The 23,532-nt window shown below is 46.6% G+C and overlaps 1 protein-coding gene across 1 annotated transcript in view; it reads right to left on the bottom strand.

Annotated features, from left to right (window-relative positions):
- Positions 1-23,532, bottom strand: part of LOC146783302 (allantoinase, mitochondrial-like) — a 1,087,389-nt gene that overhangs the window by 5,588 nt on the left and 1,058,269 nt on the right. Inside the window, exon 11 of the mRNA XM_085636065.1 lies at positions 1,428-1,460. Within this exon, the coding sequence (XP_085492191.1) occupies positions 1,428-1,460 (33 nt within the window). The remainder of the gene's footprint in view (positions 1-1,427; positions 1,461-23,532) is intronic.

The following is a 23,532-nucleotide window of genomic DNA, read 5'->3' as shown; positions in this document are numbered from 1 at the left end:
ATTAAAATTGTTTGGAAAAACAAATACTGGAGTGCAAGCGCTGTGTGTTGCAATTGATTGGCCCATCTTTCTTTGGAAACACAACAGGGTCTTGCACCCATCACTCGCACCAACCCCGACAAGTGGAAGCAACTGGACTTGTGCGAGACACGTTTATGCATATATCTATATGGTCTTTCGGTCAGCCTTTTGCATCCGTTGCTCTGGTCAATTGTTATTCAAGTTTTTTTTTTTGCCTCCACTCACCACAGTTTAGGCACGGGGCAATGGGTCACCCCACTTCTTACATTGCCTGTCTTGCACCGTAAATGGCTGCACTCTGCCTGATCAAATGTGTTCAACTGCCTAAAGTGGAGTGTACTTCAGTGCAAGGGCTTATGTGCTAGGCTGCTGGGACAATTCTTATATTTTAATGTTTGTCAAATTGTTTTTCCTCATTGGATAAGTTTGCAATAAATAAATAAATACAAATTGCACGCTTTTCAAGGCCGGACATACTGGCTTTGCCATTACTTGTTTCTTGAGATTCACAATTAAGGAAGGTGCACTGAAAGGTTAAGTAAATCAGAGCAACCAAATGTATTTCATCATTCTTCTTTATTCTTAATTTCGTTAAGACCGGAAAACAGCCAACGTGTTTTGGCCCTTATTGTCAAAGGAACTTCTTCAGCGGTAAGAGTCAAATTGACTATAAGATTTATGAAACAACAAATAAATGATGTCCGTTTTATTCCACTAATAACTTCAAAGAAATATTTCGAAGTACTATGCAGTCTTATCACTGCAATATTTCAGGGTTGCTGCCAGTTATCATGATGTTTGCGATGACCTCGCCATACGAATTATGCAGTATATTTTAAAATAAACTTTCTGTATCACCGGAGACTCTATTCTGTGATTCGTTTGTTGCTCCAGAATTTATCTCAACCATGGAAGTTATACTCTCACGTCTGATAAATTTAAGATTCTGAAATATTGAAGTTGGGAGTAGTTGCATTTAATCTGATGATACTAACTTAGGAATTGAAGTGCTTAACCTTGGTCTGTCGTTGTTTAACTTTTTGTTTATGTAAATTACTTGTTTCTTGTTGTATATTCTGGTTTCGAGATTATATTGTACTTTGGAGTTATATTTTTATTCCTACGAAGAGAAAATACCCTGTTAGCTCCAGCATGTACTCTTCAATCTAGGATGTGATTGCAGATGGATCGTTAAGTATGCCCTTTTGAAGTAGATACAGTGAATGGAAAATTATCTGAAGTAGTGGAAAATAGGCCGAAATATCACAAAAGAGGTGATATTGTACACTGATTTCAAAATATCACAATAGAGGGTGATATTGTACACTGATTTCCAAAACCATGCTACTTAATATCACAAAAGAAGGTGATATTGTACACTGATTTCCAAAACCATGCTACTTTACCTTGTGTTTGTGATGAATCATGCGTTCCTGCACCTGAAAGACATAAAGGCCCGCTTAGTATTGGCCCACAAGTGGATCTGGGTCTTTGAATGAGAAATATATAATCAAGCTAATAAATCAAACTCAACAAATACATTTAAATTCAACCGAGAGCAAAGGAACCCAAAGCTGTTGATAAATATCTACTCTTACTCAGAAAGGGAGCACTAAAAATGGTATGCCTCAACAAAAGAAATCATGATTTATGAAGGATTATCTTTGTATGCCCAATCAGAAAAAAGAAAGCAAACACCAAATGACACATGAGGAAATTCTTTGAGGCTGTTCAGAAGCTTTGCCCTATTCTATCAATCCATGATCTCGTTTAAACTAAAATTATCTTAAAATGCAAGAGACATGCTTTAGGTTTACTCCAGCTGAAGCCTGTGTTATAAAAGAATGACACTGTGCAGAAGTTGTAAGATAGTTTATTCACGTTCTATACCCCACCATAAGTTCCAGTCAGCTCAAGTCAGCTGTACAACCTTCAGGTGATAGTTCCAAACCGCACATTCCAAGTGGGTTAGGACAGGAGGGGGTATGGGAATGTACCAACAAGTAAATTATAACACACCACCCTTGGCAGGGAGATAAAAATGTAATTTACAATAAATAACAGAGTCATTGAAAAGCATATAACAAGGAAAATACAAAATGACAACCCATACGACTATAATAACTCCAATGCAATAAGCTATATAAAAGCTATAATACAGTAGAACACAAGGGAAGGTCGATATACATGTCATTACAACAAGAGAGGGCAAAAATTTAAGGAGCACATTATTCAATGCTGTAATATTTTTGCCATGCTGGAGGGAAACTAGCTCTCTGAGATCTCCTGGTAGGGTTTATTTTGATATCTGATTGTACACCCCATGCAGCACAACCTGATTTCCCAGTGAGTTTGTGGAAAACAATTTTGTCCACACCCCCGTGTTTGACCATTACCAAGATGCACAACATTTTTACCCACCCAAGGGGCATATCAACAAGCAGGCGATAAAAAACTTATCGCCGCTTTTGCGGCCGTTTTCGGCCGAAAAGCGGCGATAATTTTATCGCCTAATCAGCAAGGTCACGCTAACGCGTGAAACCTTGCTTTAGCGTCAGGATTCCTAACGCCCAGATTTGCATCACTAATGAGATGCAAAGTGGGCGTTCATGACCTGGCATGACAGGAGAAATGTCACTAAGCGACATGTCTCCTATCAGCAAGCCTAACGCTATGAAGCATTCGTCAGGAAAAGTAGCGATAACCCCTGTTATCGCTACTTTCCTTACGCCTGCTTCAGGACTGACTTAGCCATGATATCCTATGGAAGGGGGATATCATGGCTAAGTTTGTGAGTCCCTATCAACTAGCTAACGTGAGATTATCGCTGGGTTTCCAGCGATAATCTCACGTTAGCCAGGTAGCGCTTGGATTTTTATCGCTGATGAGATAAGCGTTGCTAATAGCACGCTATCTCAGCGATAACAATCGGCGCTAGCCGTCGATAATTATACGAGCGCTAAGTGCGCTCAGCGATAATTATCGCCGGTTGTTGTTGATATGCCCCCAAGTTATTTTCAGAGGCTCAGAGAACCTGAAATCATCTTTTTTTTCTCCTGGGTTTGGCAAAGATTTACTCAAACCCATTCTCTTTCTCTTAATGCTGGGGTTTTAACACATTTGGTGATATCATATCTGTGTTAGTATTTATTCTGGTGTTGGGTTATTTTCCGAGATATTTCATTTCTGTCCACCACACACACACTCTTGTTCTTTAACCACACGGTGGTCAATTTAGTTCTGGGGGTTCTACCTTTTAAGGAAGCAAAAGGAGAAATCCCTGTAACACTATTCAGTGTGGTGCAATATGCCCACGTTGTGTCTTGAAGGGAAGGTTTGGCAGGTGTACCCATCACTTCCGCTCTTTGCAAATATTCCTTTATTATTAGATTCATCCTTTTGACAAGCCCATTTGCACATGAGCAATACAGAGCAGTTTTGTGATGTTGTGTTTGAAGGTCCGTGAGGCAGTGCTTAATTTGTAAACTATTAAGTACCAGGAGGCCACTGCAGCTTACACCACCCATTGCCCCTGTCATCGCTGCCAAAACAACTACTAACCATCTCTCTCGCATGTAAATGCATCAGTTCAGATTATTCCAGGTCCCCAAAGCTAAAGGAATGGCTGTGGAGGCAGCTATTAGTACTTTTTTAATGTATATTGTTCTCCTAAACAACTGTTATACTGCTCATCTCTAAATTACATTAGCAGCGCCACCTTGTGGAAGACTGCCCTAAGTGTGGTGTTGATAATTAGGTGCTGGTGCCGAGCACCAGCAACCAATTAAGTGCCAGTGCTCAGCACCGGAAATCTACGATTCAAATTAAGCACTGCCATGAGGAAGTCCTTCATAAGATCGGATGGAAATTGTACTCCGTTATCAGTAAATAGAATATCAGCAATACCTTCCTCACAGAAAACATCCTTAAAAAATTGGATAAGGAAATGAGTGCCAATTTGATGTACACACTTTGTAACCACCCAAGGCGTGTGGTAGTCAATTAGTACCAAGAGAAAACATTCATTCAACCTTTCTTTTTCAGGTTCAGTGGGCATATTATGTCTAGGGCCAGTTTGGACCATTGAGTGTCTGGGACCTGAACAGGAAAAAGGGGAGGCTTCCTGACTTGGTGTGTCTTGTCACTCCTTATCCGTTCCATGCAGTCTCTCACTCACTTTGCCACTACCAAGGTGTCCATGCCTGGTCACCAATATTCCAGTCATATTCTGTTTTTTGTGAGGCTATGTCCTAAATGTCCTACATGTGCAAGGTCAATAATCTTTTCTCTAATTTTTATGGGGACACTATCTTTTCGCCCCTGTACACTGTCTCATCTTGTGTAATCAATTCGGATCTAATGTCCCAATATTTGGATAACCTGGCAGGGACTTTATTTTTAATATTCGGCCATCCCTCCGGTACGTGTTCTTTTAATGAAGTCATTTCTTCATTCAACATCATGCATTCTTCCCACTCATCCTTGTTCATACTTGTCAATTTCAGTACTATTCCCTTGTCTTCTTATGTGTGATGCCTCCCTCTTCCCCTACAGGTGTACGAGAAAGAAATTCTGAAAGCACAGTTGGAGCACCAGGGACAAACTGTACTTTGAAATTATAACCTTCCAGCCATAAAATCCACCTGGAGAACTTGGGCGTGGTTCTGGCAGATCCTTTGGAAGTAAATGCATACATTAAAGGCTAGTGGTCAGTTTTGATTGTGAAAGGTATGCCCCATAAAAAGATTTTAAAGTGTCAGACTACCCAGAAACATGCAAGAGCCTCCTTCTCCAAAACAGAATACTGTATCTTCGCTCCTTGTAATTCTCTTGAGGCAAAATAGACCACTTGGTCTTTACCATCCACCCATTGTGTAAGACTAGCTTCTAAACCCTTATTGCTAGCATCTGTGGATATAATTGTGGGTTTTGCAGGGTCAAATCTGCCCAAAGAGGGGGCTTCTGTTATGCTGGTTTTTACAGACGTGAATGCAGTTTGGCAGTCTTGTTCCATGAGAAAGGGACTTTCATCTTAAGCAAACTATGCATAGGCTCTACTATACTGGCATAATTCTGTATGAATTTTGAGTAGTACTCTGAAAGTCCCAAAAAAGGATTTGAGCTCTTCAACATTGGTGGGGTCTTCATCATTCAAGATGGCCTCTATTACATTCAATTTGGGTATTATATTGTCATGGGAAATGGTGTGTCCTAAATACTCTGTGGACCCCACACCAATTGGCATTTTTTCTTTAAGGTGAGCCCTGCATCTGGTAGCTTGATTAACACTTCCCTTAAAATGTCATTGTGTTCCTTTATGTCCTTGCCATGAATGAGAAACATAAGGTACTTAGCACATCCTTCAAAACTTGCTGCATGATTCTTTGAAAAGCAGCAGCAGCAGACGCTGGTCTGAAGGGCATGCATAAATATTAGAATGCACCCAGGGGAGTTATGAATGAGGTGAGGTGGCATGATTCAGTGTGAAGCTCAACCTGGTAATAAGTGGAGGATAATTCAAGAACGCTGAAACAGATTGCACCAGTGAAAACTTCATGAATCAGAGGAAGTGGATTTCTATCCACGCATATATATCCGTATTTAAGTCCCTTAGATCTACGCACAATCTTATGTCTTTCATGGAGAATTTGGTCGCTAGGACTACTGGAGCCAACCCTTGTGAACTCTCTATAGGTTCAATAACCACAGCTCTAACAGTCTGTCAAGTTCTTTCCTCCATGGAGCATGCAACAAGTGAGGAATAGGTCTAACTTTATCTGCTACTGGTTTAGCCTTGGATTTGAACTTTATGCTATGTTGTTATTCTTTTAATAAACCCAATTTATCTGTAAATACATCAGGGAATTCACTGCAGATTTCATAGTCACACACAGAAGGGTCCACAAGGAGTATTGATTCGGATTGTTGGGAGTTAACTTGATACCCAGCACTTTTTGGTGCCTCCTGCCCAATAGACTAGACCCTTTTTTGGTAACATAAATTCTTCCTTCTCTGCTCCTTCCTTTGAAACCAATCTGCATCGTGGTGATAACCAATAATGGCTTGGAATCCCAGTTGAAACCCCCCCCCCCAGGCTTAATATCAGGTACTTCCATTTTATTATTTTTGTCAGGAAAGAACTCTGTAGACAAATAATTTTCGAGTAGTATGCAAGACGAACATGAGTCAATGAACACCGTTACAGGCTTGTTATCAAGGGTAGTTCTGCATGAAGGGAAACTCGTGAAATAATTGCTACTTTTTAATTGAAATACCAATTTAGTCTCAGGTGGGTTGGTTGGTTCAACAACCAGCACTGGTTTGGAGTTTTGTTCACTGCATACTCTAGCCAAATGTCCCTTCTTCTCAACATGTAACACTCTACTGTTCTGGCCTGACAAGCCAAACAATTTTCTAGATGCCCCGTACTGCCACATCTGTAACCTTTGAGTTTATTACCACTGGGCGCCTGGTTTTGTGTTTCCCCTCTTTATCTTGTATATTGATTTCTTTGTCGATATCTTGTTTATTGATTACATTTACCTCCGCTGTATTGTCAGAGCCAGACTTCATCTCTTTGATACAATCTGCAGTGCGTTCTGCACTCACAGCTATTTCAATTGCTTGTTTGAGATCAGAATTAACAGCACTTAACATTTCTTGGATTTTATGATTATTGGTACATCTGACTAATTGATCCCTAATCAGCGAATCAGTTAATTGTTCAACTTCACATCTATTGGATAAACCATTCAAAACAGCAATAAACCTTTTGACTTCTTCCTCGAATTCTGGAGAATAACTTATGTCTTTCTAACACCCCATTTATTATACGTACAAAATGCTTCTCTAGTCTGTTTATGGTGACTTGATACATATTTTCATCTTCATCATGATCCTTCCCATCTTGGGAAGACTCTGTAATGTTATGGTATGGTCTGCGTCCTTCTACCCGAGATTTTTTTTTTTCACAACATAATTTTATTGTTGATAGCCAAGACAAAGAGAATGCCTCGCAGGGCACCCAAAATAAGCATATAAGAGAACAATCATGGATATCAACATTTTCAGCAATGACATGATATCGGTCATACAAAGAATAAATTGCGAAGAGAAATAATAACAGAAAAACAAATAACTGCGCCACATTGCCTTTGTTTGACAAAGAGACACGTCTCATATATAGGGAGAGTCTTTGCCACCGTAGCCACATGCAACGTGTGTACTATGCACATTCCAGTCTGCTGGATTCATAACAATGGTTCTTCAGCATCGGGCGGGGGGGGGGAGGCCTCAAATATAGTCCCCTATAGGCAGCCCACCTTTTCCAGATCTAGTAGTGCTTCCGAGGGTACCCCCTTGCCTCAAAGACTGGGATTTCTAGGCCCATACAGAAGTCCAGACCCCTTTTCCATACCCCGATCAACGGTGGGGATTCATCTTTCTAGGCTTGGGCAATGTCTCTTTTTGCCAATGTGAGGCCCAGAAATAAGAGGTGGCGCTTGTCCTGTTGCCATCCAGACCCTCTGTAATATGTAGCATGGACAGCCTCGGAGAGGAAGGAATGTCCCACCCCAAAACCTCGGATAGACATACAAACACCCGCATCCAGAACTGCGACAGTGTAGGGCAGGACCACACAGTATGCAGGAAAGTACCCTCCATCGACCCACATCGTAAACAGTGCGGGATGAAATTAGCCCAGCACGCCACAGTCTGTGCTTGGTATAATAGGCTCTATGTAGATACTTAAATTGGATAAGACGCAGGCGGGCCGCGATTGCTGCACTGCACGGGGACTCCAGGTCCTTTACCCAGTTGTCTTCCTCCAGGGGACCCAGATCCTGCTGCCATTCCTCTCTAGTTTTATGTAAGGTGGTAGGTGTGTTATTGATAAGTGTATGGTATATTTTGGTTATCTTAAAGTCTCCCAATTCGCCTATAAAGACTTTCGCCTCAACTGGGTTAAATTCGGGTATCTCTTTTAAACGGGATATGTATGGGATAAAAGCATGCCTGAATTGAAGGTAGCGGTAGAATTGCAGGCGGGGCATAGCATACTCCGTCTGTATGTCAAGAAAGGACTTGAGAGTGCAGCCACGTACAACTGCCCCAGCCGTGTCTATCCCAATGGCTCCCCAAACCCGAAAGCCGGACAAGCGAGCCAGCTGTGGTAGCTGTCCGTTGTTCCTCAATGGAGTTTCTCTGGCGAGTCTCCCCACTAACCCATCTGGCCGAGTGCAGACTTCCAGATCCTGAAGATCGTGGCGGTGGCAGGCGGTAGCCCCTTAAGCAGCGCTGCTGCATAGAGAACCATGTGTAGGGTATTGTCTCCCAGAAAACAATGCTCCACAGCATACGCCAGGTCTCCGCGGTCTCCGTACCACCAATCATTGAGTACGAGAAGATGTGACGCCATGTAGTACTTATGGACGTCCGGGGTGGCCACTCCACGGGAGTACATGGATTGGAAGCAGGTCCTCAGAGCTACTCGCGATGTCCCGCCCCCCCCCCCCAGAGAAAACGGGCAAGAATAGCGTTTAATTGACAAAACCACGTCGGCTTGATTGGATAGGAGTGATTTTGCAATTGATAAAGAAGACAAGGTAGAGAAACCATTTTGAAAATAGCGGACCTGCCAAAGAGAGACAGGGCATGTGTAACCACACGGGCGTCCGGTCGTTCACCTGTACCCACAGGGGAGCAAGGTTCTTAGTACATGCCAATGTCTGGGATACCAAGAGAAAGATGCCCAAATGCTTAAAGCCTTCCGGGACCACCACTACCTCTTGCGCCCAGCCGATCCCCGCACCACAGTGGCCAAATAAATGATTTTCTCTGGTTCATGTAGAGGCTGGAGGTCATGCCAAGATCTGCATAATGAGAAGAAGGGGTGGACCAGTCCGGTCGAGATTTGTGAGAAAAAACAAAACGTCGTCTGCATTGAGCACTATGCGATCGGAGACTCCCGGTGCCCACTCGAAACAGTCTATTCGAATCCAAGCCGCGAGCGGCTCCATACCGAGCTCAAAGAGATAGGGGGAGAGTGGGCAGCCCTGGCGCGTCTCATGCCTGATGGGAAAGCACCTGGAAGCCGAATCAGCCATACGGACCGAGGCAGTTATGTCCATATCTAGTAGGTGGATAAGATTTATTAAACAAGGGGACAATGTTTAGACGGTCAAGCAAGACAAAGAGATATGTCCAACTAAGGGAATCGAAGGCCTTGTTCATTCCCGCCATGATGAGCGCGGCTGAGCCCCCAAGTCTATCAACTGCGGCTATAGTGGTATGTGCGCGCTTGATATTATGTCGCATGGCTCGACCAGCGTTACAACAAACAAATGATGGACGGAATGCTGACAATGCAGACATTCTCCCCCAGTCAAGAGATCTGGGTTAAATCCATCGACTTTTGCCCACTACACCACCCCAGTTTAGACATGGCCATATGCAAATCAGTCTTGACCCTGTGCCTCATGGGAACAGTCCAGCCCGAACTGCAAAGCCATGTCTTCCCTGGACCGGAATCAAGCATCCTAGGACCGGTTTCTGGTTATCAGCCGTCATCAGCCAGGATAGCTTGACTCCAGTGGCGTAGTGAGCACGGGTCCCACGTCTGGGAATACCCATCCCACTTAGGGCGAAAAGCGTTACAACAAACAAATGATGGACGAAATGCTGACAATGCAGACATTCTCCCCCAGTCAAGAGATCTGGGTTAAATCCATCGACTTTTGCCCACTACACCACCCCAGTTTAGACATGGCCATATGCAAATCAGTCTTGACCCTGTGCCTCATGGGAACAGTCCAGCCCGAACTGCAAAGCCATGTCTTCCCTGGACCGGAATCAAGCATCCTAGGACCGGTTTCTGGTTATCAGCCGTCATCAGCCAGGATAGCTTGACTCCAGTGGCGTAGTGAGCACGGGTCCCACGTCTGGGAATACCCATCCCACTTAGGGCGAAAAGCGTTACAACAAACAAATGATGGACGGAATGCTGACAATGCAGACATTCTCCCCCAGTCAAGAGATCTGGGTTAAATCCATCGACTTTTGCCCACTACACCACCCCAGTTTAGACATGGCCATATGCAAATCAGTCTTGACCCTGTGCCTCATGGGAACAGTCCAGCCCGAACTGCAAAGCCATGTCTTCCCTGGACCGGAATCAAGCATCCTAGGACCGGTTTCTGGTTATCAGCCGTCATCAGCCAGGATAGCTTGACTCCAGTGGCGTAGCTATCCTGTCTGATGACGGCTGATAGCCAGAAACCGGTCCTAGGATGCTTGATTCCGGTCCAGGGAAGACATGGCTTGGCAGTTCGGGCTGGACTGTTCCCATGAGGCACAGGGTCAAGACTGATTTGCATATGGCCATGTCTAAACTGGGGTGGTGTAGTGGGCAAAAGAACGATGGATTTAACCCAGATCTCTTGACTGGGGGAGAATGTATGCATTGTCAGCATTCCGTCCATCATTTGTTTGTTGTAACGCTTTTCGCCCTAAGTGGGATGGGTATTCCCAGACGTGGGACCCGTGCTCACTACGCCACTGGAGTCGAGCTATCCTGGCTGATGACGGCTGATAGCCAGAAACCGGTCCTAGGATGCTTGATTCCGGTCCAGGGAAGACATGGCTTGGCAGTTCGGGCTGGACTGTTCCCATGAGGCACAGGGTCAAGACTGATTTGCATATGGCCATGTCTAAACTGGGGTGGTGTAGTGGGCAAAAGAACGATGGATTTAACCCAGATCTCTTGACTGGGGGAGAATGTATGCATTGTCAGCATTCCGTCCATCATTTGTTTGTTGTAACGCTTTTCGCCCTAAGTGGGATGGGTATTCCCAGACGTGGGACCCGTGCTCACTACGCCACTGGAGTCGAGCTATCCTGGCTGATGACGGCTGATAGCCAGAAACCGGTCCTAGGATGCTTGATTCCGGTCCAGGGAAGACATGGCTTGGCAGTTCGGGCTGGACTGTTCCCATGAGGCACAGGGTCAAGACTGATTTGCATATGGCCATGTCTAAACTGGGGTGGTGTAGTGGGCAAAAGAACGATGGATTTAACCCAGATCTCTTGACTGGGGGAGAATGTATGCATTGTCAGCATTCCGTCCATCATTTGTTTGTTGTAACGCTTTTCGCCCTAAGTGGGATGGGTATTCCCAGACGTGGGACCCGTGCTCACTACGCCACTGGAGTCGAGCTATCCTGGCTGATGACGGCTGATAGCCAGAAACCGGTCCTAGGATGCTTGATTCCGGTCCAGGGAAGACATGGCTTGGCAGTTCGGGCTGGACTGTTCCCATGAGGCACAGGGTCAAGACTGATTTGCATATGGCCATGTCTAAACTGGGGTGGTGTAGTGGGCAAAAGAACGATAGATTTAACCCAGATCTCTTGACTGGGGGAGAATGTATGCATTGTCAGCATTCCGTCCATCATTTGTTTGCTGTAACGCTTTTCGCCCTAAGTGGGATGGGTATTCCCAGACGTGGGACCCGTGCTCACTACGCCACTGGAGTCGAGCTATCCTGGCTGATGACGGCTGATAGCCAGAAACCGGTCCTAGGATGCTTGATTCCGGTCCAGGGAAGACATGGCTTGGCAGTTCGGGCTGGACTGTTCCCATGAGGCACAGGGTCAAGACTGATTTGCATATGGCCATGTCTAAACTGGGGTGGTGTAGTGGGCAAAAGAACGATGGATTTAACCCAGATCTCTTGACTGGGGGAGAATGTATGCATTGTCAGCATTCCGTCCATCATTTGTTTGTTGTAACGCTTTTCGCCCTAAGTGGGATGGGTATTCCCAGACGTGGGACCCGTGCTCACTACGCCACTGGAGTCGAGCTATCCTGGCTGATGACGGCTGATAGCCAGAAACCGGTCCTAGGATGCTTGATTCCGGTCCAGGGAAGACATGGCTTGGCAGTTCGGGCTGGACTGTTCCCACGAGGCACAGGGTCAAGACTGATTTGCATATGGCCATGTCTAAACTGGGGTGGTGTAGTGGGCAAAAGAACGATGGATTTAACCCAGATCTCTTGACTGGGGGAGAATGTATGCATTGTCAGCATTCCGTCCATCATTTGTTTGTTGTAACGCTTTTCGCCCTAAGTGGGATGGGTATTCCCAGACGTGGGACCCGTGCTCACTACGCCACTGGAGTCGAGCTATCCTGGCTGATGACGGCTGATAGCCAGAAACCGGTCCTAGGATGCTTGATTCCGGTCCAGGGAAGACATGGCTTGGCAGTTCGGGCTGGACTGTTCCCATGAGGCACAGGGTCAAGACTGATTTGCATATGGCCATGTCTAAACTGGGGTGGTGTAGTGGGCAAAAGAACGATGGATTTAACCCAGATCTCTTGACTGGGGGAGAATGTATGCATTGTCAGCATTCCGTCCATCATTTGTTTGTTGTAACGCTTTTCGCCCTAAGTGGGATGGGTATTCCCAGACGTGGGACCCGTGCTCACTACGCCACTGGAGTCGAGCTATCCTGGCTGATGACGGCTGATAGCCAGAAACCGGTCCTAGGATGCTTGATTCCGGTCCAGGGAAGACATGGCTTGGCAGTTCGGGCTGGACTGTTCCCATGAGGCACTGGGTCAAGACTGATTTGCATATGGCCATGTCTAAACTGGGGTGGTGTAGTGGGCAAAAGAACGATGGATTTAACCCAGATCTCTTGACTGGGGGAGAATGTATGCATTGTCAGCATTCCGTCCATCATTTGTTTGTTGTAACGCTTTTCGCCCTAAGTGGGATGGGTATTCCCAGACGTGGGACCCGTGCTCACTACGCCACTGGAGTCGAGCTATCCTGGCTGATGACGGCTGATAGCCAGAAACCGGTCCTAGGATGCTTGATTCCGGTCCAGGGAAGACATGGCTTGGCAGTTCGGGCTGGACTGTTCCCATGAGGCACAGGGTCAAGACTGATTTGCATATGGCCATGTCTAAACTGGGGTGGTGTAGTGGGCAAAAGAACGATGGATTTAACCCAGATCTCTTGACTGGGGGAGAATGTATGCATTGTCAGCATTCCGTCCATCATTTGTTTGTTGTAACGCTTTTCGCCCTAAGTGGGATGGGTATTCCCAGACGTGGGACCCGTGCTCACTACGCCACTGGAGTCGAGCTATCCTGGCTGATGACGGCTGATAGCCAGAAACCGGTCCTAGGATGCTTGATTCCGGTCCAGGGAAGACATGGCTTGGCAGTTCGGGCTGGACTGTTCCCATGAGGCACAGGGTCAAGACTGATTTGCATATGGCCATGTCTAAACTGGGGTGGTGTAGTGGGCAAAAGAACGATGGATTTAACCCAGATCTCTTGACTGGGGGAGAATGTATGCATTGTCAGCATTCCGTCCATCATTTGTTTGTTGTAACGCTTTTCGCCCTAAGTGGGATGGGTATTCCCAGACGTGGGACCCGTGCTCACTACGCCACTGGAGTCGAGCTATCCTGGCTGATGACGGCTGATAGCCAGAAACCGGTCCTAGGATGCTTGATTCCGGTCCAGGGAAGACATGGCTTGGCAGTTCGGGCTGGACTGTTCCCATGAGGCACAGGGTCAAGACTGATTTGCATATGGCCATGTCTAAACTGGGGTGGTGTAGTGGGCAAAAGAACGATGGATTTAACCCAGATCTCTTGACTGGGGGAGAATGTATGCATTGTCAGCATTCCGTCCATCATTTGTTTGTTGTAACGCTTTTCGCCCTAAGTGGGATGGGTATTCCCAGACGTGGGACCCGTGCTCACTACGCCACTGGAGTCGAGCTATCCTGGCTGATGACGGCTGATAGCCAGAAACCGGTCCTAGGATGCTTGATTCCGGTCCAGGGAAGACATGGCTTGGCAGTTCGGGCTGGACTGTTCCCATGAGGCACAGGGTCAAGACTGATTTGCATATGGCCATGTCTAAACTGGGGTGGTGTAGTGGGCAAAAGAACGATGGATTTAACCCAGATCTCTTGACTGGGGGAGAATGTATGCATTGTCAGCATTCCGTCCATCATTTGTTTGTTGTAACGCTTTTCGCCCTAAGTGGGATGGGTATTCCCAGACGTGGGACCCGTGCTCACTACGCCACTGGAGTCGAGCTATCCTGGCTGATGACGGCTGATAGCCAGAAACCGGTCCTAGGATGCTTGATTCCGGTCCAGGGAAGACATGGCTTGGCAGTTCGGGCTGGACTGTTCCCATGAGGCACAGGGTCAAGACTGATTTGCATATGGCCATGTCTAAACTGGGGTGGTGTAGTGGGCAAAAGAACGATGGATTTAACCCAGATCTCTTGACTGGGGGAGAATGTATGCATTGTCAGCATTCCGTCCATCATTTGTTTGTTGTAACGCTTTTCGCCCTAAGTGGGATGGGTATTCCCAGACGTGGGACCCGTGCTCACTACGCCACTGGAGTCGAGCTATCCTGGCTGATGACGGCTGATAGCCAGAAACCGGTCCTAGGATGCTTGATTCCGGTCCAGGGAAGACATGGCTTGGCAGTTCGGGCTGGACTGTTCCCATGAGGCACAGGGTCAAGACTGATTTGCATATGGCCATGTCTAAACTGGGGTGGTGTAGTGGGCAAAAGAACGATGGATTTAACCCAGATCTCTTGACTGGGGGAGAGTGTATGCATTGTCAGCATTCCGTCCATCATTTGTTTGTTGTAACGCTTTTCGCCCTAAGTGGGATGGGTATTCCCAGACGTGGGACCCGTGCTCACTACGCCACTGGAGTCGAGCTATCCTGGCTGATGACGGCTGATAGCCAGAAACCGGTCCTAGGATGCTTGATTCCGGTCCAGGGAAGACATGGCTTGGCAGTTCGGGCTGGACTGTTCCCATGAGGCACAGGGTCAAGACTGATTTGCATATGGCCATGTCTAAACTGGGGTGGTGTAGTGGGCAAAAGAACGATGGATTTAACCCAGATCTCTTGACTGGGGGAGAATGTATGCATTGTCAGCATTCCGTCCATCATTTGTTTGTTGTAACGCTTTTCGCCCTAAGTGGGATGGGTATTCCCAGACGTGGCACCCGTGCTCACTACGCCACTGGAGTCGAGCTATCCTGGCTGATGACGGCTGATAGCCAGAAACCGGTCCTAGGATGCTTGATTCCGGTCCAGGGAAGACATGGCTTGGCAGTTCGGGCTGGACTGTTCCCATGAGGCACAGGGTCAAGACTGATTTGCATATGGCCATGTCTAAACTGGGGTGGTGTAGTGGGCAAAAGAACGATGGATTTAACCCAGATCTCTTGACTGGGGGAGAATGTATGCATTGTCAGCATTCCGTCCATCATTTGTTTGTTGTAACGCTTTTCGCCCTAAGTGGGATGGGTATTCCCAGACGTGGGACCCGTGCTCACTACGCCACTGGAGTCGAGCTATCCTGGCTGATGACGGCTGATAGCCAGAAACCGGTCCTAGGATGCTTGATTCCGGTCCAGGGAAGACATGGCTTGGCAGTTCGGGCTGGACTGTTCCCATGAGGCACAGGGTCAAGACTGATTTGCATATGGCCATGTCTAAACTGGGGTGGTGTAGTGGGCAAAAGAACGATGGATTTAACCCAGATCTCTTGACTGGGGGAGAATGTATGCATTGTCAGCATTCCGTCCATCATTTGTTTGTTGTAACGCATGGCTCGACCAGGCATAAAGCCTGTCTGATCTGGGTGGACCAGGTCCATAATGTGCAGAACCAGGCAGTTGGCTATCACCTTGGCCAACAGTTTGGCTTCCACATTGAGCAAAGTGATCGGGCGGTAGGACGAGAATTGTTCTGGAGTACGACCTGGCTTTAAGAATACAACAATGTCTGCGTACCGCGCATCCGGTGGGAGACCACCACCCTCCGCAGAGGCCTCAAGAGCCGCCAGGTTAGGTTATAACAGTTGCGGGTGATATTTTGGGAAAAACTCGCAGGGGAAGCAATACGGGCCCGGCGCCTTTCCCGCCCGCACATCAAGCAATGCAATTAGCAGATCTTCTACCAACAAAGGTTCATCCAGAGCATCACGCACCTCATCAGATAGGGCCCGAGGGGGTAAATTGATGAACTTCTGAACAAGTTCCGCAGGGAGAACTTCATGGGGAGCATACAAGTCTGCGAAATATGAGCCAAAGCAGTCAGCAATGACAGACGGGTCTGTAGGAACCGTCCTGTCTGGACCGTGTATGCATGGGAACAACTGAGGGCGCAGCGTCTGTTGACACAGACGATGCAGCAAGGCACTAGATTTGTCTCCCCACTGGTATACCCAGCTACGGGTGGCGAGCCAATAAAGCCGGGCCTCATCCAGGAGTTCCCTGGCGTATGTCTGTTGTACATTCAACAGGTGTCTGCGCGTGATACGTCCCTCAGTGTCCCTACCTGCGCGCTCCAAATCGAGCAACTGGGCCTCAATTTGTAACAATTTGTCACGGCGCTGTCGACGTTTTGAAGTACAAAAGACAATGTCCGTACCCCTCAGAGTGGCTTCATTGCCTCCCATAGAATACCTGGGGATTCCACCGTGCCTGTGTTTACTAAAAAATAATCAGCTAGGGATTTATGAATTTGTGATCTATACTTTTCATCACGTAACAGCCATGGCGACAAACGCCACCTGAACTGAGAGCACCTGGAATCCAGAGATAGGAGGAGGGAGACTGGTGAGTGGTCTGATAACCCTTTAGGGAGAATTACGGCCGTGGACAATCTATGAGTGTGCGCCCCTGAAAGGAAAATATAGTCGAGGCGTCAGAAGGCCTCATGAGCTCCAGGGAAATAGGTGTATGCAGACGCGGTGGGGTGCAGGTCCTCCATGATTCAACCTATCCCAATCCCTGAAGTAGGGGCAATAATTTAGAGTCCTGGGTCCCCGCTACTCGGGCCGTAGCACACCACCTATCTTGCGATGGGGACATAACATTGTTCCAATCTCCCACAACCAGGGTCAATCCCGACGGAAGCTCAGTCCAGAGCGTCGTCATTTTTTCAACAAAAGACCACGAAAGAGGGGGGGGATAGATAGTACCTAAATCAATGGGTTCCCCATACAGTGTTCCATACACCACAATGAATCTACCCTGGGGGTCAGACCAAGTTTGGCAATGAACAAATGGGACGCTGCGATGTATAAGGATTGCAACCCCCCGGGAGCCTCTAGTGAAACCTGCGTGATATGTGTGTGCAGACACAAACCTTCCCAAACAAGGTGTCTTGGTACCTGCTAGGTGGGTCTCCGGCAGGAATAAAATGCTTGCCCTGCGACGCTTAGCTTGGCGCAGCACAGCTACCCACTTGATCTTATCGAGCAGACCATTTGTATTCCAACTAGCGAGCTCTTCACCCCCGACCCCAGCTAGGTCCTGCAGCATGACTGGCAGTGGCAGGTGGAGGGGAATGCAGCTAAGTGGGTGACAGTAGCAAACCCAAAATCGCACATAGCATAAGACATAGTGGCATTAATAAAAAGCAACAAAAACCCTGCGAAAAATCCTCACCAAACCCCCACCCCAATACCTCCCAAATATGGAAGTATCTGTTGCGGCATGATCCAGGCCAAGACCCCAACAGGGGCAAAGAGCAGCCAATGGATCCCAAGTAAGAGTCTCCTGCCCATAAAGAGTGAAGCAACTGAAGGTCAGGGACTCAACATACAATGCAAGCCTGCAATACAACATACAATAGGTATCATATTAAAGTGAATAGTTACAGTTCTCGGAGCTACATCGTTCAGGACGCTTAGGGTGCTGCTTGATCTTCAGAAAGTCTCTTACTGGATTTACTACGAGTCTTGGACCTCTTCTTAGATCGCGAATAACGTCGCTGTCTGCCATCCGGCCCGGGGGGTGCCACGTTCCGGTCCACTAGACGACGAGTCAGAGTCAATTCTGGGTGGGGTGCGGGGTTTAATCCGCACCGTTTCTTCTAGCCACTGGAACACCTCCTACGGGGACTCACAAAAGTAGTTGCGTGACTGATATGCCACTCGCAGACGAGCCGGATACAGCAAGGAGTATGGCAGCTTAAGACCTCGAAGACGAGCCTTGGCCTCCAGGAAGGACTGTCTGCACTGCAGTACGAGCCAGGTGTAGTCCGGAAAGATTAGGATGCGCTGAGAGTCATGAGTAAGTGAGTCCCTCGCTCTTGCCTGCTATAGATTACATCTATGTCTATATAATTAAGGAGACAGCGAGGATGGGCACCTGGCGGAAGTTCTGTAGCAACGCTCGATGAAGGCGCTCCAACACGAAGCAGGATGAAAGCAAGTTGGGTGCGAGCCAACCTCTGAGCCACTTGACGAGGAATTCTTCCGCGTTGTTACCCTCGCATCCCACCGGAAATCCAATAAAGCAGATATTATCTTCTACTTGTAGATCATGAAGTCAAATGTGCTTTTTACAAAGGGAGGTGCATTTTCCTCTCCCAAAAGCAACGAGATATGACTCAAATAATCCCTTTCACTGTTTCCAAGGACAATTAGGTTCCCCCAACTCATTTAAAAATGGAGGTGGTTGTGACACATTAGTTGCAGTCATGGTATAAGAGAACCTTATGTTACTCCCTTTACTTAAAAGGCAAGATGGGAATTGAACACTTAAATCACACAGAAACTGGATGTGATTAGATATCCACTTTCTAACTAGCTTTCTAAATTGAATGTAACACTCCAACTATGTATTGATTGAAACTTAAAATATTGTGGTAAGGGGGAACTTCTTAAATGTACTGTACAAATAAGACTTTGCTAAAATACAACTCCTTACTGTGGGAGCTGTGCCTGTCAGTCTGAAGACTGCAAACAAGCTGTAAATACATTGCTGAAAGCAGCTGTGTCATGCAACCTGAAACTATGATGGCCAAAATATGATTTATAGCTAGCAGGTAGTATAATGAAGCTGTGCCAGTCAGCAAAATTCCTTTGCATGACAGCAAGGAAATATTGTAGGCAACAGTAATAAAGGTTTACTTGTAATTCACAGCTGGCAGGCAAAGAATAAAGCTGTGCCTGTCAGCAAAATTCCTTTACCACGTGATCGTTGTCGAGGAAATTGAAGAAATCAACGTACTTGCCTTACACATCGAACGACAGGAACAACTGTGCCTGTCAGCGTGGCTGAATATTTATTTTATGTCGATATTTGTAGAGTTAAACCCATCAGCAAGAAATGATGAGGGAACGAGCGGTTGGCTATAGTGCAAAAGAAATGCCCTCCTGGGCTCTGTAGGATCTTCACAGGACAGCTGTGCCTGTCAGCGAGATGAATTAGGCTATAAGAGTCAGTAGAACTATGCGCAGATGGTGTATGTGAAGATTCAGCTGGGCATCAATTTGTGGATACAGTAACTTTTAATAGGAGACGGCACAACAGTTTTTCGTTGGAGAAGGAACAGCTAATACCAAGTAATATGTTCCAGGTTTTCTCATAAATTAGTAGAATGAGACACTGTCACTGTATCAAGATGCACTGTTTAGCTGTCCCGCTGCCACTGAAGTACGGCCGGGGGTGGTGATTAAGCTGACCCCACACAGCAAAACCAGGCACATCTTAAGGATTTTGGGGGCCCTGGGCCAAACATATTTTGGGGCCCCTGTGTGGAACAGATTTGAATGTATGATCGAATTTCAGCTCTTTCAAGACCTCTGTGGCCAAGTCACTGAGTGCACAGGCACCCAACCAAATTCTAAATGTGTTTACATCTAATATTTGGACATAGTGACATGTGTTTTCAATATTGTAACACAGCAGCAGTTAATTAATATTACTGCAAATAATCTCTGTGACCCCCTCCTATTTCTCATAGGTGAGGTCCCATTTTGATGTAAACCAAACTTTTTGGGGGGATGTTGTATGAATCATAAACACAACATTTAACTGCAAAATGTCTGTAATTGACTTACACACATCACCCACATTAAAAATAAATTGAAGGAAAACAGTATATGTTTAGGATTCATTGAGGATCATCAGGGTAAGATTTTCTGCAGAACAGAGCTGGCTTTACCAGGGGCCCCTTGAAAGGTTGGGGCCCTGGGACAGAGCCCACTTTGCCCATGCCTTAAAACGTCTTTGAGCAAAACCGGCGCCAATGTTATCAAAGATGACACTGTGCAGAAGTTGTAAAGTAGTTTATTCACATCTATATACCATCACAGGTTCCAGTCCGCTGGAGTCGGTTGTAGAACCTTCATGTGATAGAGCCACACCGCACATTCCAAATGGGTCAGGACAGGAGGGGAAATGGGAATGTACCAAAAAGTATGTCATCTAGTAGCCAGACTATCTAGCATCTTTGAACTGCCAACCTTTCAGTTGGAAGTTTATAAAGGGATATCTGTGTAGCAGGATATCACATATTTACAGGGTGATAAAATAAATCGCCTACAATTAATACACAATTTGACCGTGTGCCACTTTGGTAATCTTGTCTCGTTTAGGACCCAGCTATACGGCCTACGTCCTAATATGGCAACTCTTCCCATCCTGCTTCCATACCAAGTGTACCAGTTTCTTGGTTTAAGAATTAACAAGTTATACACATTTTCGGAAACTCCCCACCTCCCTCTCCTGCTGACTGGCTGCTCCTGCATTTTGGAAACCAAAATCTATGAGGGTGTAATTGAAATCTAGCTTGTGAGAAGTTAAAGGTGGGATGTCTGTCCTTACTTCGTGAGTCATGGGAAAATGGAGACCAAAATATATCCCGAGCTCGGCAATCTCCGCATTGCAGCTCCAATAGTTGAGGCCCCCATCAAGGCAGAAACGTGGCAGTGAAGTGTAGAGACACAAAGCTTCATGGAGAGAGGGTGTCAGCAGCTTTAAAAGCTTCCAGCAAGATGTCCCAACTCATAGCGATTGGTTCCTTTCTTTTTTTTTTTTGAAACAATTTTTATTAACAGTAATTGTACACCTTTTGTCAATACAGGCTTCACTCTCAAGACACAGTTTGCAATCAGATTGTTCAAGTTGTAACATTCTTAATAGTACTGTTATGCAGTTATGCGCAACCTTTTCATACATCTTATGTTGCATCGTAGAGCTTTTCCTATTCCCTGGTTCCACCATCCCTCATAGTGTAATGATGCCCATATTCTATTCGCTCAGTTCTGACTCTGAGTCCGGCAGGGGGGGTTCACATATATTACCCCTGAATGTATTCCGTTATCCCCAAACCCGCTGCCATTTCCGGGGGCAACCCCTGTTACTACATACCACCTTTTCCGCAATCATGGCACCATCTAGGTCACGACACCACCACGCGTGGGAGGGGGTTGACTACGCCCCCCAGTGTTGTGCAATATTCCTCTTTGCTAATGCTAGTCCCATGGCCACCCAGGTTTGGTCGGCGTGGTTAAGATCGGTAGCATCCCACACATTCAGCAAACACATCCGCGGCTCAGGGGGGACATTGTGACCGGTAACCAGGGAGACCGTTGCCATAACCTCCCTCCAGTATATAGTGATGTCAGGGCAGTCCCATATGGCATGATAGAAGGTGCCCTGGAGGCCTCACCCTCGTAGGCAGAGCGGAGTATCTGCCCTCCCTATTTTATGAAGTGTGGATCTAGTGTAGTATATCCGGTGTAGTATTTTAAGTTGCACCAGCTTTAGTTTGGATGAGATCGCCACCTCCCGCGGGGACGCCTGCACCTCTTGCCACTCTTGTGCGTCCATTTCCCCCACCTCTGCCTCCCAGTTCCTTTTAAGGATCCCTGTGGGGTCTTTTGAGTGGTTCCTTTCTTAGGCCTCTTTTTTCCTCACGCCGAATAGCTACATTTTCAGCTAGTCCCCATTTTTCTACCTCTTCCGGCCAGCTGAGCCACAGGGGATTTCCACCTCCTAGTGATACTTGCTTAGCAAGGAGCAAAGCTAGATCTGCGAATTTGGCTCGTACTTTGTGCTCTTTACGACTTCTGTATAGTCCCAGTATACTTGTATCTACTGTTTGCCATCCCATGTCGCCCACTACTTCTTTTAAAATATCATTTATTCCACCCCAGTATCTCCCCAGGCTGGGGCAACACCAAAACATGTGCAACAGGTCTGCATCCTGCTCCGGACATCCAGGGCAGGATGGCAGGAAAGATGGCATGTAACCTATGCGAGTCAGGTACGCTGTCTGCGTCACCATATACTGGATGAATTTAAAACGGGTGTTGCGGGATATTCATTTTGGATATTCTAAAATTGTTGCCCATTCTTTGTCTGTTAATGTTAATGGCCTACCTATGTCCTGTTCCCATTTAGTGCGTGTTGCAGTTACTAGAGATGGACGGTGCGCACGTGTGCCCCTATAAAGCCAGCAGGTTAGGTGGCTACCCTTCCCATCAGGTATATCAAATGGACCAACTTGTGTGTATTTGGTTCTGCCCCTTCTGGTGCCCAGTGTCTTTTAACATAAAGTGTCAAACGAGCATGACCCAAGAACAGTGCCTCCGAGACCCCCCGCTCATTCGTGAAATTTGTGTGTGTGAGTAACAGTTTGGCCCAAAATAAGTCCCCAACTGTTGTTAGTGTTCCTAGGTTGGTGGGAATGCCCAATAGTGGTATATTGGGGGCATACGGGGGGAGACTATTAGTGTAGTTTATTGTCCGCTTCCAGTATGTGAGTGCAGTGCTAAGAAGTGTTCCTGCAGTGTGCGTTATGGGACTACCTAGGGAGAGCAACTTGTGTAGTGTGCCCTGAGCCAGCATGCGTTCCGAGTAAGCAATTTCCTGCAGATTTTAACCGGCTAGCCAATCAGAGAGCCACTGCAATGATAAACAGTACGCATAAAAAGCCAGGGCCCACATCCCCCAGCGTCGGCTGGGAGTTGTAACTTTGCTAATCTCAAGTGTCTATGGCCCCTGTCTATGGCCCGTACCACATATTAAGCTGGTGAGGAGTGTATTCAACGTTGTAAAGACTGCTCTCGGGACTACTACTGGAAGGTTAGTAAAGAAGTAGAGTAAACGTGGGAGCATAACCATTTTAGAAATTGCTAATCTCCCTGCCACAGAGAGGGGCAGCGACTTCCAAAACGCAACCTGAGCCCTCAGGGAGCTGATCGCCCTATGTAGATTTCCTTCTATGAGATCCATTTTGGTTCTATAAATTTGGATCCCGAGGTATTTAAAGGTGTTGTGTGCAATTGTTATGTCACAATTACCAAAAGGTAGAATCAGCTCTTCCGTGTTACTGAAAGGGAAGGCATAGGATTTTTCATAATTTATTGCCAGCCCTGCAATGTGCTCAAATTGTGTAAAAAGCTGAGCCGCGGTGTCCAAGTTATTTCACAGTTTCCTAATATATAGTATAATGTCATCTGCGTAGAGTGAGATAGCATGATGGGCACCAGTTATGTTTATACCCCAGCCCGCCGAGGATGATGGTATTATATAGGCCAATGGTTCAAGGGCATGAGCAAACAGTATGGGCGATAGGAAACACGCCTGTCTAGTGCCCCGTTGTATTTGATATGATTGTGATATATGCAACCCCGTACCCAATCTA

The sequence above is a fragment of the Triturus cristatus genome, chromosome 11 (assembly GCF_964204655.1).
Source record: "Triturus cristatus chromosome 11, aTriCri1.1, whole genome shotgun sequence".
In the NCBI taxonomy this organism is placed as follows: domain Eukaryota; kingdom Metazoa; phylum Chordata; class Amphibia; order Caudata; family Salamandridae; genus Triturus; species Triturus cristatus.
This window is presented reverse-complemented; position numbering and strand designations above follow the sequence as displayed.